Below are 12,976 nucleotides of genomic sequence, written 5' to 3'. Positions count from 1 at the left end.
TCCTCCCCTCTATAGTAATGTTTTCTACGGATCTAACAGGATTCGTCGTCTGTCTTCTCTTTACATGTCCAAACCATCTCAATCTACACTCTCTTATCTTGTCTGCTATGTTCGCCACCCCTAATCTCTCGCGAAGCACAACGTTTCTTATTCTGTCTAGCCTTGTGTGCCCACACATCCAACGTAGCATTCTCATTTCTGCTACCTCCATCTTCCGCACTTGTGCCTTCTTGATGGCCCAACAATCTGTTCCATATAGCATTGCAGGTCTAACTGCCACCCTATAGAATTTTCCCTTCAGATTAGTCGGGAAACTCTTGTCGCATAATATACCTGTGGCTGCTTTCCATCTACACCATCCTACCTGAACTCGGTGGGTCACATCACTGTCTAATTCCCCATCGCTCTGTACAAATGATCCTAAATACTTGAACTTCGTTACCTGCGGGACCACCTGCCCTTCAATTGTGATGTGTGCGTCTTCACTGTCGTTTATCTCACCAAAATCACAGTGTAGGTACTCCGTCTTAGATCGGCTAATCTTTAAACCTTTTGTCTCTAAGGTTGTTCGCCACTCCTCAAGCCTCATGTTTAGATCTTGTTTTTTCTCAGCAAGTAACACAATATCGTCTGCGAACATCATGCACCACGGGAGAGTCCCCTGAATCGACTTTGACAACTCATCCAAGACTACTGCAAAAAGAAACGGGCTCAACGCTGACCCCTGGTGAAGACCTACCTCTACAGGAAAGAAATCAGTATCCCCCACTGGCGCACGGACACTTGTTTCACTCCTGGTATACATATCCATAATTATCTCTATGTATTTCCTGGGCACTCTTCTACCCTCCAAGCACTCCCAGAGCACCTGTCGTGGCACACTGTCGTAGGCCTTTTCTAGGTCAATAAACACCATATGTAGATCACGCTTCTTCTCCCTATACTTTTCCATTAATCTTCTTATAAGGTGTATTGCCTATGTGGTGGAACGCCCCGGCATGAAGCCAAATTGGTTGACCGTAACCTGAGTTTCTCGTCTAAGTCTAACCTCAATCACTCTTTCCCATAGCTTCATAGTATGACTTAGTAGTTTGATTCCTCGGTAGTTACCACAACATTGGGCGTCTCCTTTGTTCTTATAGATAGGAACTACAACGCTGCTCCTCCACTGGTCTGGCATCTTACCTGATTTGAGAATACTATTGAACAGAGTAGTTAACCACATGACTCCTTCCTCCCCCAAACACTTCCACACCTCGATGGGTATGTTGTCTGGGCCAACCGCCTTAGACCTTCCCATCCTCCTAAGTGCGTCCTTCACCTCTTCTCGTGTGATCCGTCGGCAGTAGCAGTTATTCGATTGTTGTCGATGAAAGTTTGTGTTGTCATGTTCTTCTTGGTAAGCTCTCCCATTGTTAAAAAGATTGTGGAAGTAGGTTTGCCATCTTAGCTTGATGTCCTGCTCCTTGACCAGTACATGCCCATCTGTATCCTTTATGAACTTCACCGGTCCTAGATCTTGCCTTCTACGCTCCCTGGCTTTGGCAATCTTAAACATAGCATGTTCCCCCTCTTTTGTTTCTAGACTTTCATACATCCGTTTAAAGGCCGCCTTCTTTGCTTCCGCCACTGCCTTCTTTGCCTCTATCTTGGCCGTTTTGTAGTTGTCCCTCAAATCCACTCGCTCCTCCTCATTCGTGCACCTCATTAGCTCCCTAAAACATCCTTGTTTGTCCCTTATCTTGTCTTGCACTGCGTCATTCCACCACCAAGACTCCTTATGCCCACTTGACTTTCCTGTTGTGACCCCGAGAGTCTCCTTTGCTACTTGGATGATCTTTGTCTCCATAGCTTCCCATATATGAGTTGAGTCCCCATTTAGTCGAGCTCGCGTATGCGGTATGAGTTTATCCTTAAACAGAAGGAGATTTTCGTCCTTCAAATTTCCCCATCGAATTCTCGGTGTACCTTTCTTCTCTCGAACAGTCAGCTTATTTCTGAAGGCTATATCAGTCACTAGTAGTCGATGTTGAGTCACAACTGCCTCCCCAGGTATGACTTTGCAGTCCTTCCACCAACGTCGGTCTCCTCGCCTCATCAAAAGGTAGTCAATTTGCGTGTCGCGTCCGCCACTGCTAAAAGTGATTAAATGAGAATCTCGTTTCCTAAAAAAAGAATTTATAATACCTAGGTCATGTGCCACCGCAAACTCTAGAAGATCTGTTCCGGTCTCATTCCTATCACCAAAACCGAAACCCCTATGTACGGCTTGAAAACCATCGTTAGCCTTACCAATGTGTCCATTAAAATCACCTCCTATGCAAATCCTCTCCCCCTAGGTATGCCCCCTACCACTGCGTCTAGGCAATTCCAAAATTCTCTCTTTTCCTGATCCCCTAGGCCTACATGAGGCGCGTAGGCGGAGACTACTGCCACTACTTCCTCTCCTAGTACTAATTTCAACACCATAATCCTGTCATTATGTCTTATCACCTCCACCACACTAGTGTGTATTTCCTTAGCCACTAGAAACCCCACTCCATTCCTAGCTCCATCAGACCCCGAGTACCACAACTTATACCCATTACACTCAGCCCCTCTATGTCCTTTCCACTTAGTCTCCTGGAGGCATGCTATCTGAACCCTACGTCTTTTAAGCACATCTACCAATTCTAACAACTTACCATTTAATGTTCCTACATTCCAAGAAGCCAAATGCAATATACGCTCCCTATCTTTACTCTTTCCTACACCCCTCGATTCAGGACATGGTCTCAGGTAATAGTCATGGTTCCTACGCTCTATGGTTGCAACTAATCACACAAACACAAGCAATAGAACACCAAATCAATAATAATAATAATAATAATAATAATAATAGTAGTAACAAAAACTAATAATAATAATAATAGACACACGGCACACAGTAACAGATAAATTGGACTGACTACTCTAGCAGCATCAAGGCCTATTGCCAACAAAAATAAAAGATATGAAACGATCTCACCGGGATTTTAGCAAGTCACCAATATTGCAAAACCGGGACGAGACACCGTGAGCTAACGAGAATAAGCTAGAAACGTGACACAATCTACAACCCTTGAGTTTCGGCGGCGGCGGCGACGGCGGAGCTCCGGCGACGTGTTACGGTGGCGGCAGAGGGTGAATCAGCTAAGATCCTTCAATGATAACACCTCGCAGCAACCCAGCAACCTCCACAGAGCCTTAATCGTTTTTCCGGCGGCGGCAATAGACGACGGTGGCGGCGGCAGTTAACAACAGTAGCCGGAAACAACAGTACAGCGAGAATAATGAGCTGCGGTGGTGTTATGGACGTGTTGGAGAGCTCCGGTAAGGGTTAATAGGGCTGTTGTTACCGGATCTTGAAGAATGAGCTTCGTATCGTCAGTGGCCGGACGGAATTGGGGTTAATTTGTTTGAGCCCAAAATCGCACCTGGACTTGAATCGTGAAACGTGACGGCTGATTGAGCAGGCCCCGATGAATGGTTTAAATGCTTTTGGTTCTTGTCTCGATAATCAGAAAACCTAGGAATAGTGATGGCGGAGTTAATTTGAAACAGAAACCCCTGAAATCAGATCCAACTCACAAACCCTGAAAAAGGTCAGACTAAAAAGACAAGCGTTGAAGACAGTAACAATATTATTATTATTATTAATATTATTATTATTATGAAGAATGGAATGGATTCAAAATCGTGTGTGAATCTGCAAGAGATTCGACGAAGACATGATGATCGGATGAGAGAGAAAGAAGAACAAGTTTAGAGAGAGAAACAGTGGAGACGTGAGAGAAGACTTTGTTTCAAAATATTACCAAACAAAACAAAACAAAACCAAATAACAATCAACCCCATACAAACCATTAAATCAATACACAAGATAAAGGAGACGTGACCCAATTATTCCATGCAATCTCCTTGTATGTAGATCTATACTTTAGCCATCCAAAAAGGTTTGTCTTGATTTGTGAACTGCATAGACAGAGTCCCTTTGTTAAATCTCCTCCCATTCCTTTGTTTCTAAATAAACCACAACGAAGAGAAGAGAAGAGAAAACAATCCAACCCAAGATACGCCTACCCACTTTGTCACCTCCAAAAGATGCTCGAGAGAATCGAAGCCCCAGCTGTACCATAAAGAGAGCTCCCTCCAAACCTCTTGGGCACTCGAGAAAAACGTGTGTAGCCGATTCAGCCTCTAAATAGCACGACGAACAGTCGGGATTGACCGACTTCAGCCCTCTCGCAATTAAATTATCCGCTACCGGAATTCTGTTTTGCAACAGTCTCCAAACGAAGCAGTTAATTTTTATTGGAATCCAAGACTCCCAAGCGCAAATGGGAGATCCATCCCCATACAAATGATCTGCAATCTTTCTTCTCAAATTTTGGACCAAAAACATGCCCGTGGAGTCCCCAAACCATCTCCAACCATCATCTTTGCCTACATGAAAAGAATAGCAGAGTATCATTTCATTTAAGTCTTCCACACCAGTCAAGTTCTCGTGAGAGAGATTCAATTTCGACCAAGCCCACTTTACATCCAACGACCCGAGTCCATTTTGAACTACCCGAGTCAATTTCATTTAGAACTTTGGTGTCGCAAAATTCCCATTGGGCCACTTTATGAAACCTTATTGGTGGTATTTTGTTTTGTGTTTTTTTTTTGCTTTTCAGTTCAACTCTGTAGCGTACGTAACAAAAATCAATCGAAAACCAATTTTGTTTTTGTTTTTGTTTAAGTAATGGTATCGTAACAAACGTGACGGAAACTAACTGAATTCGTGTAAATTCACAGTGTTTTGTTTTAGTTCTAGTACCGTAACGAAAACGACTGAGTGGTGATTTTTTTAGTTCCGGTATCGTAACGAATGTGATGGAAACCGACGGAATTCGCGTAGACTGACCGTCTCAACAGTTGGGTTTTACCAACAATCAAGTTTTACCAACCGACTCCACCCTATTGGTCCACCTCAAGATTAATTTTATTTGTTTTAGTTCTATCACAATAACACAATTAACAGAAACCTATTAAATTTACTCCGCAATAATTTACCAACCCGCCCTGCGCTTTATATTTGTAATCAAATGCGAATTACAACATTCCCGCCACATCTACAGTCTGAGATCGCCATGGATGTGAAGCCTATCACTGGACTCTTTAGTCTCATCCTTCAACGCTCGCATCGCAGAGCTTCAAGATCTCGTCGTTGCTCGTAACAGTAAGTAGTCACACAATCTTATCTTCCAAATTAGGGCATTTGTTTATAATTCTTTAATTTAGTCTCTCCTAGTGTTCTAATTCTGTTTGGTTAGTGTATCCTGCGAGCAGCATTACCGATTTATCAGCAGTTGATGCGACATTGAAGGCTATGGAGCTTCAATTGCAGCAGATTAAAGATCGCTTGCGTGAACAAACCCTAGCCATTCCTAAAGCTAAAGTAAGTAAGTTCAATTTAGGGTTTGTATTGGTTAATCATCCTTTTGTATTACATAATTAGGGTTTTGAGATCTTTTTGTGAAGCTCGAGCTCGGCTTGTGAGCTGTTTCTTCTAGCTTGAGCTTGGCTTGGGCTTGGGTCGTTTATTATTTGGTATTTAATTTATATATGTTATTAGTTATTTTTGTATTTATTATATGAGAAGAACCTTAACGAGTCTAAGCTCGGTTTGAGCTCGTGTGCAGTTCCTTAAATGAGCCAAAACTTGGCATAGAAGTCCAAAAGAGTTAAAAATTAAGAATACATTAGGCTCGTTAGGGCTCGATGAGCCTAAACGATCTTTCCATACAAGGCTCAAGCTCTGGCTTGATAACTAAACAGGCTTTATTTGAGACTCGCCTCATTTTATTGATTTGATCTCGAGTAGCTCGTGGTCGGATCGGCTTGTTTGCTCCCCTACCTTCAACATAATAAAACGTTGTATCATGTTTACATTTTAATTATAGCTTTTTATTTAGCAATGTGTTTGTCACCAGAAATGGTGAAACCTGTTGAATCTAACAAGTGGAGCTGATGCAAATTGATGTAACCAAGAACTGATCTTGATAAATTGCATAACAAGACAAAAACCAATATTGCCTATGTGACTTTGTTCCTTCTGTACATACAAAAAGGAACTAGCTGTAGGGAATTACTTGTAACTTTGGCTGCACGCAACAAATCTTACGTGCGCATTTTTTGACAAACAAAACTACTTCGATCTTTTATTTAAAAACGACTTACGAAAAAACTTAATAATACATCAAATACCAAAGGCTTATATGGATATCCTTTGGCCTAGTCCTATCCGAAATCAAATACACAATTTGAAACAAACAAATAGACTTATACGATAAGACAAACTCATTTAGATAAGACTAACTTATCATTAAATAATAAACTAATTGTCATTTAAATAATATCTTCCAAGCCACCCCATGAGATTTACTGAACCGCCCTTTTAAATATCGTCTCGTTTAACAAATCCTATGTTTCTTTTGGGTAACAGTGTAGGAAACTAGGAATCCATCCAATTAAACAGTATAACATGTAAATAAATATTACAGGTAACACAAATTGTTCGAATCCAAGGCTCGTACTCGACCTTTTAGAAAATATGAATAACAAGATACATGAATACTGACTCAGGTTTCTTTATCTATATGTAGAAGCTGATTCAAGCATCTCTACAGCAACAGAAAAGGTTGCAGAATATGTCTGCCTACGCGCCATCATATATACCCGAAAGGGATAGAGTTACAGATCAAGATAATGACCAATGGTGTTTTTTTTTCTTTCTCTATCTTGCTTTACATATCATTAGCAGTTCTCTTGAGTATATAGTTTTGTTCTTCATATTTTGTTTCCAGTTCTGTAATGGAGGAATCCGCAAGGCAAGATCATTGTTTTGGGAATTATGAACCTAGAGAGGAGCCTCAACCATTACCCAAAGTGAGGACCCATTGGTGTTTGTTTTCTTGTTTTAAGTTAATACAATTACTAACATGAACAATATTGTTTCACATTTTAGGAGAAAAAGGGGCGTGGTTCACCGCCTTTGTGGTACATTACTGCTAATGAACTGGACTCCTTGTCATCGTAAGTGTAATATTTGGTTTAAATTCACTCCACAGTATTATCTGCTTCATTTATCTATGATTTTAGAATAAGACTAGATGCCATATTTGGCTAATATTCTAAAATGCAGATATATGAGAGGAAGGTTAACTCTAGATAAGATCAATGCAGCCATTAATGACATGGCTGCTTATGCTGAGGCAAATTCCCAGCTTATGACAGCCCCGAGAAAGAAGGTATCCCTTATTAAATTATTGTTATATTTCTACTATTTAGTTATAAAACAAGTACCATATTTTCTGATTATTATGTCTTCTTTGTGAAGTTGACAGAAAGTACCTTAGAGAAATCTCTGGTGAGTGAAAACTTATGAACTTTTGGTTATTTTAGATTTAATAGCAGGAATGTTACATAAAGTTTTTGACACGTGATGGTTTTAGAGTAATTAATTATCCATATAAATGCAGGAAATAAGAGAAATAGGAATGGCAGAAGGAGTGAAGGGCAAGCACTTCTTTTTAGAAACCGATGTTAAAGGACCTTCATTGAAGCTTGATAATACTGGAAAAGCAATATTTACAGTAAGTTGGCTTTCTTTTGGTCAACTATACCATTAACTTTAATAATCTTGTAATCGTCAATTTTGGGAATTAATGTGCAGGTTCTCCGTCACCTTGGCCGGTTAAGTGAGAGTCGAATTGGTCATCATCGAGTCTTTGTTTTATTGAAGCCTCATTGAGGACATGCTGATTCTGCAAGCCATCTTCTTGTGAGGTATAAACTTGTATTAATAGGATTTGAATGTTAGCTTCATTGTTGAATGTGTTATAATTTGTGCTTATACATTTATTATAAACTTAAAAAACCTCATAGTATTCATTTCCTTAAACAAGTCTCACTAACTTGAAGATACATTCAACAAACAATTGTAATGATTCATCACGGGATTATTACACAAATAAAGATTAACATGACAGCAGTACAAAGTAAATCAATGCGGATTAATCATGCTACAATTACTTATCATGGACATTTAAACCCTTCTGGAACCTTTTTCCCACAAGAATTAACCACCAAACTAAGTGCAACAGGGACTTTAACCTTAAGAACACCAAGCACATTAACCTTAATTGCTGTGCACAGGCACACTGCTGCTTCAAGGTCTGCTAGGCCCTTGACCAATGAGCAACATTCACTGTCCGGTTGAGCCCCAATGGCCTCGTGAACCAACCCGAGCCAGTCTCCACAAACACCAAACTTTAGGGTATCTTTTGGACACTTGGTTGGTGTTTGTGGAGGGCATGGTAGCTTGTTTGCTGACACATTAGCCAAGAGAACCACATTAACAAAAATGAATGCAAGAAAAAAAACCTTAGAAGGATTCATCTTTGCCAATAAACAAAACACCAAGGTTGAGTTACAACTCTTGACTATTTTAACTATGTGATGCGTGTGTATTTTAAGATATGAGTAATCTATTGATGATAGAATTTGTATGAATGAGTGGCTCAGATGAATTGAATCATTGTCAGTATCCTGCTTATGAAGCATGACCACATGCAGTCATGCACTATGTTGTCACTCTTGAACAATTTTTCTTTTTAAAATTGTATATGTTAAATGTTTTTTCTATCGTGAGATTCGTTGCCGATAACTTACTGTACCTATCAATACCTTGCTAATCAATGGAACCATTAAAACACAAGCATTTTGTAGGTGGCCTGGTTAAAGGCAGAATATCAGTGCAACATGTCAAGTTTAAATTATATATACTATTAACTCAACTGGTTTGGTGCCGCAAGACACGTGATTGGACCACGTGGTGGCAGCCGGTTGGTCCTCATTATTTTTAAATCATTTTTTTTAATGTTTTTAGTTATTATTTAGGCTTTTTATGTTATTTTTAAGACCTATTAAATTTGCATCGGTTCTTCATGAAAACACACGTTTGGTTCTCTGATTTTTTTTTGTTTAAAATATTTTAATTTAATTTTGGTACGATTATTATAACTTATAAGTGTATAATTTTTTGAAATTGGGCTTTTGAGTTTGGGTGTCTCTAGTCTACATGGCAAAATCGTTGCTATGAGATTGTTATTTTAAATCTATACAACAGAGTGTCCAAGCCCACCACAGCCCACCACAAACCGTTCCTAATCAAAACTAACAATATAATCCTTAGGACTTGAAATGTGAATTACGAATTGAAAAGTACATGTTAACAAAAACTGGTTTGAATCAGATCCTGTTGCTAGTCTGATATCGGTTTGTGTATAAATATTGTAACACTCTGCTCTGGCTAGGGATGGCGTGTCACATATAATATGTCAAATGCTTCAATTTCTATTAATAATAAAGACATCACATTTTATGGTTAAAAAAAATAATGTACAAACATCATTTATTCCTTCGATTATAAAAGTTTGTGATCTTTAATTTCCCCGAGCCATAGATCAATTTTTACCGGTTTACCTTGGAGAGCTAACGTGCACAAAAACAACAAAACAAAATCATAGAAATTTTAACTTATAAACAATAACTTTTCTCATGTAATCATGTATACATGTAACATGTAACTTGTAATCGTGTAACTTGTAATAACATGTAACTTACAATAACTTACAACTTGTAAGTATATAAAAACTTACAAAACTTGTAAAAATGTTACTAACACACTCATAAAATCGTAAACTCGTAACTGATAAATAGAATAACATACAAACTCATAATGGATCTTTGATAGATGAACGATCTCATAAGGTTGTTGGATAATGTGATTGAGATGATATTTGTTTTCATAGAATTGATCCATACGTCTCTGGTATTTCATATATACATATACACATACTTTAGACAATTTTTCCTTTTTTATGATTAATTCGTAAACATTCAATATTGAGACGATGCATCTATTCCCTTAATCGATCTATACATCTCAACTTACTATAAACTCGTGTTCCTCATGTAAAAAAAAACAATAATCCCGTAAAATAGGCAAACCAATCAAAACATGTCAAAACATATAATGAAATCCAAAATCAAAACTATGCATCACATTATGGTCCAAAATGTATCATGCCAATTCATAAAAATCAAAATCAAACCGAGGATCAATAATGATTCATATCAATCAATAAACGATTCGTATTTAAAAAATCAACACTCAAATAACTATCCGTACTATAAAAGTAGCGTATAGCTCATTCGCACCTTAGTCGGCAGAGGGAGTGCGCAAACAATCTAAGCCGTCTAAAAAATAAATGAACCTACAACCCTGTTATACTAAATAGATTTGTGGAACTTGTTTATGGTATTTAATTCGATCGTATATCAATTCCGGACGAAAACTTAATTTATCTCTATTCTAACAATTTATCAATTTAAGTAATTATTATAGGCTTAATAAGTTAGACCTGTAAACGCTGCAAAGAGTTAGGAGTTAGTACCAAAAGAATGCTAACGAATTGAAATTTGATTCGAATATAAAACGGATATATCAACAACTCATTTCGAATGCAGAGTTACCACTCCGGCTAAGAATACTATTGTATATGCAAAAATTCTGGATGAGATCGGGACTTTACCAGTACCGAATATCAATAAAACTAAGCATCGAGTATCGTACCAAATTTATTGATGCGGTACAAATACAAACCCACTTTATTACCACTTTGTTTTTCATTTTCTTTCAAGTCTTCAAGGATGGTTATAAAAACACATCATGATTAAACAATAATGGTTATAATCAATCTTTTCATACTATGCCCGGACGTTGACCTAGAAGCCTTACCAGGTAAAAGGTCGTACTGACGGGGAGGGCGGACCGATATTTGACCCGGATGACGTCATAAATAATTATACACACACACTAGATTTATCCCCCGTATTACAGGGGTTGTTTTACATTATTCGTTTTTAATATTTATATATGTATATTTGGATTTTAATTTTATTTATTGTAAGAAAGTTAATAATTAATATACTTGAGGTTTAATGATAAAATGGTTTCACAAATAAATGATATGTTATAATCCGGTTTAAAAGCTATCTAGGTTTGGTGATACCCATTACCCGTTTATTTTCTTTATTATAAAATTGTTTCTTAGTTATAAATAATATCCTTTTTTTAAATAAAATAGGATATTAATTTTTAGTATATCCCTATTTTATAGGATTTTCATATCAAATATTTTATGAGATTAATTTTTAATATATGAGATGTTATAACCGGTTTAAGAGCTATCTGGGTTTGGTGAGACCTTTACCCGTGAATTCGGGTCGAATGCGTGAGAAACCTTCATTTACAAATAAAGCAATCTGATGGTTTGAGAGAATGGTTTTTTTACATTTTTCGTTTTTTAATATTTATTTTTTGGATTTTAATTTTCTTTATTGTAAGAAAGTTAATAATATACTTAGGGGGTGTTTGGTAGAGAGAATTGAGGGGTGAGAAATGGAATTGGAAACAATTCTCTTGTTTGTTTACGAAAGAAAGAGGTGAGAAATGGAAATAAACCATTTCCATTTCTCTGATTTCTTTTCTCTAAAAAAAAGCGGAGAATTCATTTCTCTAGGGTTTCATTTCTCTATTCCAGTCTCCTCCTTTTCACTTCTATCATTTTCCTCCTTCAGAGCACCGCAACCCAAAACAAGGTATGGTTCAAATTTCCGGCGTTCATCAAATTACTTTCATTTCACTTTATTATTATTAATCGTACCACATCCATAAGCATTCAATCTATATATATTTCACAATCGAACGAATAACCGATTAACAGATTAGCCTCAGCAATCTCATTAGGTTTAGTTTATGTATGCACTCGAGCTTCGTGTTTCTGTTAATTTGTGTATATTTGTGTGTATAAGTTTGTAATTGTGTGTATGAGCAGTTTGAAGTGTGTTAGGTTAATTTGACGAGTGTAACAGATTAACTAAGGCAGTTTCATTAGGTTTTATTTATGTACGCAATTGAGCTTCGTTTTTATGTGAATTTGTGTCATAGGGATGTAAACGAGCCGAGCTCAAGCTTGACTAGGCTCGAATTCGGCTCATTTTGACTTACTAATGCTTGAGCTCGGCTCGTTTCGAGCTCGTTTTCTAAAGCGAAAGTTCGAGCTCCGCTTGTGAGACGTTTTGCCAAGCACAGACTCTGTTCATCTGCTATTTATAAATATATACGATTTTAATTACTTCTATATATTTTGATACAAACTTTATATGATAAAAAGCCTCTTAAACGAGCCTAATCTCGGCTTGAGATTGTGTAGTACCTTAAACGAGCCAGAGCTTGAGCCCGAGCTTGTTTTGAGCTATTTTTCTAAAGATTGAGATTGGTTCGTTAGACGTTTTGTAAAGCTTGGACTTGGCTCCGGCTCTGGCTCTTCTTGTTTGTTATTTATTAATAATTGATATATGTTTTTAATTACTTTGTGTCTTCCTTTTGATTCTTTTAAAGTACTTTTGAGCAGTTCATAGCTCAAGAAATTACAACTATGGTATCTAACTATGGTATCTAACTTGCAGAAGAATATATAAAAAAATAACCCAAGAAATTAAGAGAAAAAAAAACCAAATTAAATGAGCCATAAGCGAATTAATAGAAGGGTTGATTAAGCCATAACCAATTAATTGAAGTTTATGGTTTGGTTATGGTTTTGATGTGTGATAACCAAACTGAACTTTGATGATAATATATGTTATGTAAGAAACTTCCAACCAGTGTATTTGTTTGCTAATTAACTAAAGTCTAGTCATTTACTCATTTTTTAAGTATCATAACCAAATTGTCCAAATTATAGATATAATTAAGAAAAATCCATTTAATCTAGAACTAGAAGCAGCCTTTATTGGATTTGCCAGTCAAGATTACCACACCAATTGAATGTGAACATCATGAAAC

General features: G+C 37.4%; 1 protein-coding gene and 1 pseudogene across 1 annotated transcript; one reads left to right on the top strand and one right to left on the bottom strand.

Annotated features, from left to right (window-relative positions):
* The first annotated feature begins 3,703 nt into the window (after positions 1-3,703).
* LOC143572598 (SKA complex subunit 1 homolog) lies at positions 3,704-7,938 on the top strand. Its single transcript, XM_077057718.1, has 11 exons — positions 3,704-3,781; positions 4,698-4,711; positions 5,166-5,242; positions 5,337-5,461; positions 6,669-6,781; positions 6,870-6,951; positions 7,031-7,098; positions 7,208-7,313; positions 7,403-7,432; positions 7,545-7,658; positions 7,739-7,938. Exons 1-11 carry the CDS (start codon positions 3,704-3,706, stop codon positions 7,814-7,816), a joined length of 885 nt encoding a protein of 294 aa, XP_076913833.1. The 3' UTR covers positions 7,817-7,938.
* Positions 7,939-8,100: 162 nt separating this feature from the next.
* Positions 8,101-8,463, bottom strand: LOC143572596 (putative lipid-binding protein At4g00165 pseudogene; annotated as a pseudogene).
* Positions 8,464-12,976: the final 4,513 nt, after the last annotated feature.

This window comes from Bidens hawaiensis, unplaced genomic scaffold (assembly GCF_021521415.1).
Source record: "Bidens hawaiensis isolate Kalapana, Puna unplaced genomic scaffold, B.hawaiensis_p1.1 tig00025976_1, whole genome shotgun sequence".
In the NCBI taxonomy this organism is placed as follows: Eukaryota; Viridiplantae; Streptophyta; class Magnoliopsida; order Asterales; family Asteraceae; genus Bidens; species Bidens hawaiensis.
Note: the sequence above shows the minus strand (reverse complement) of the source record. Positions and strands in the feature narration are given on the sequence as shown.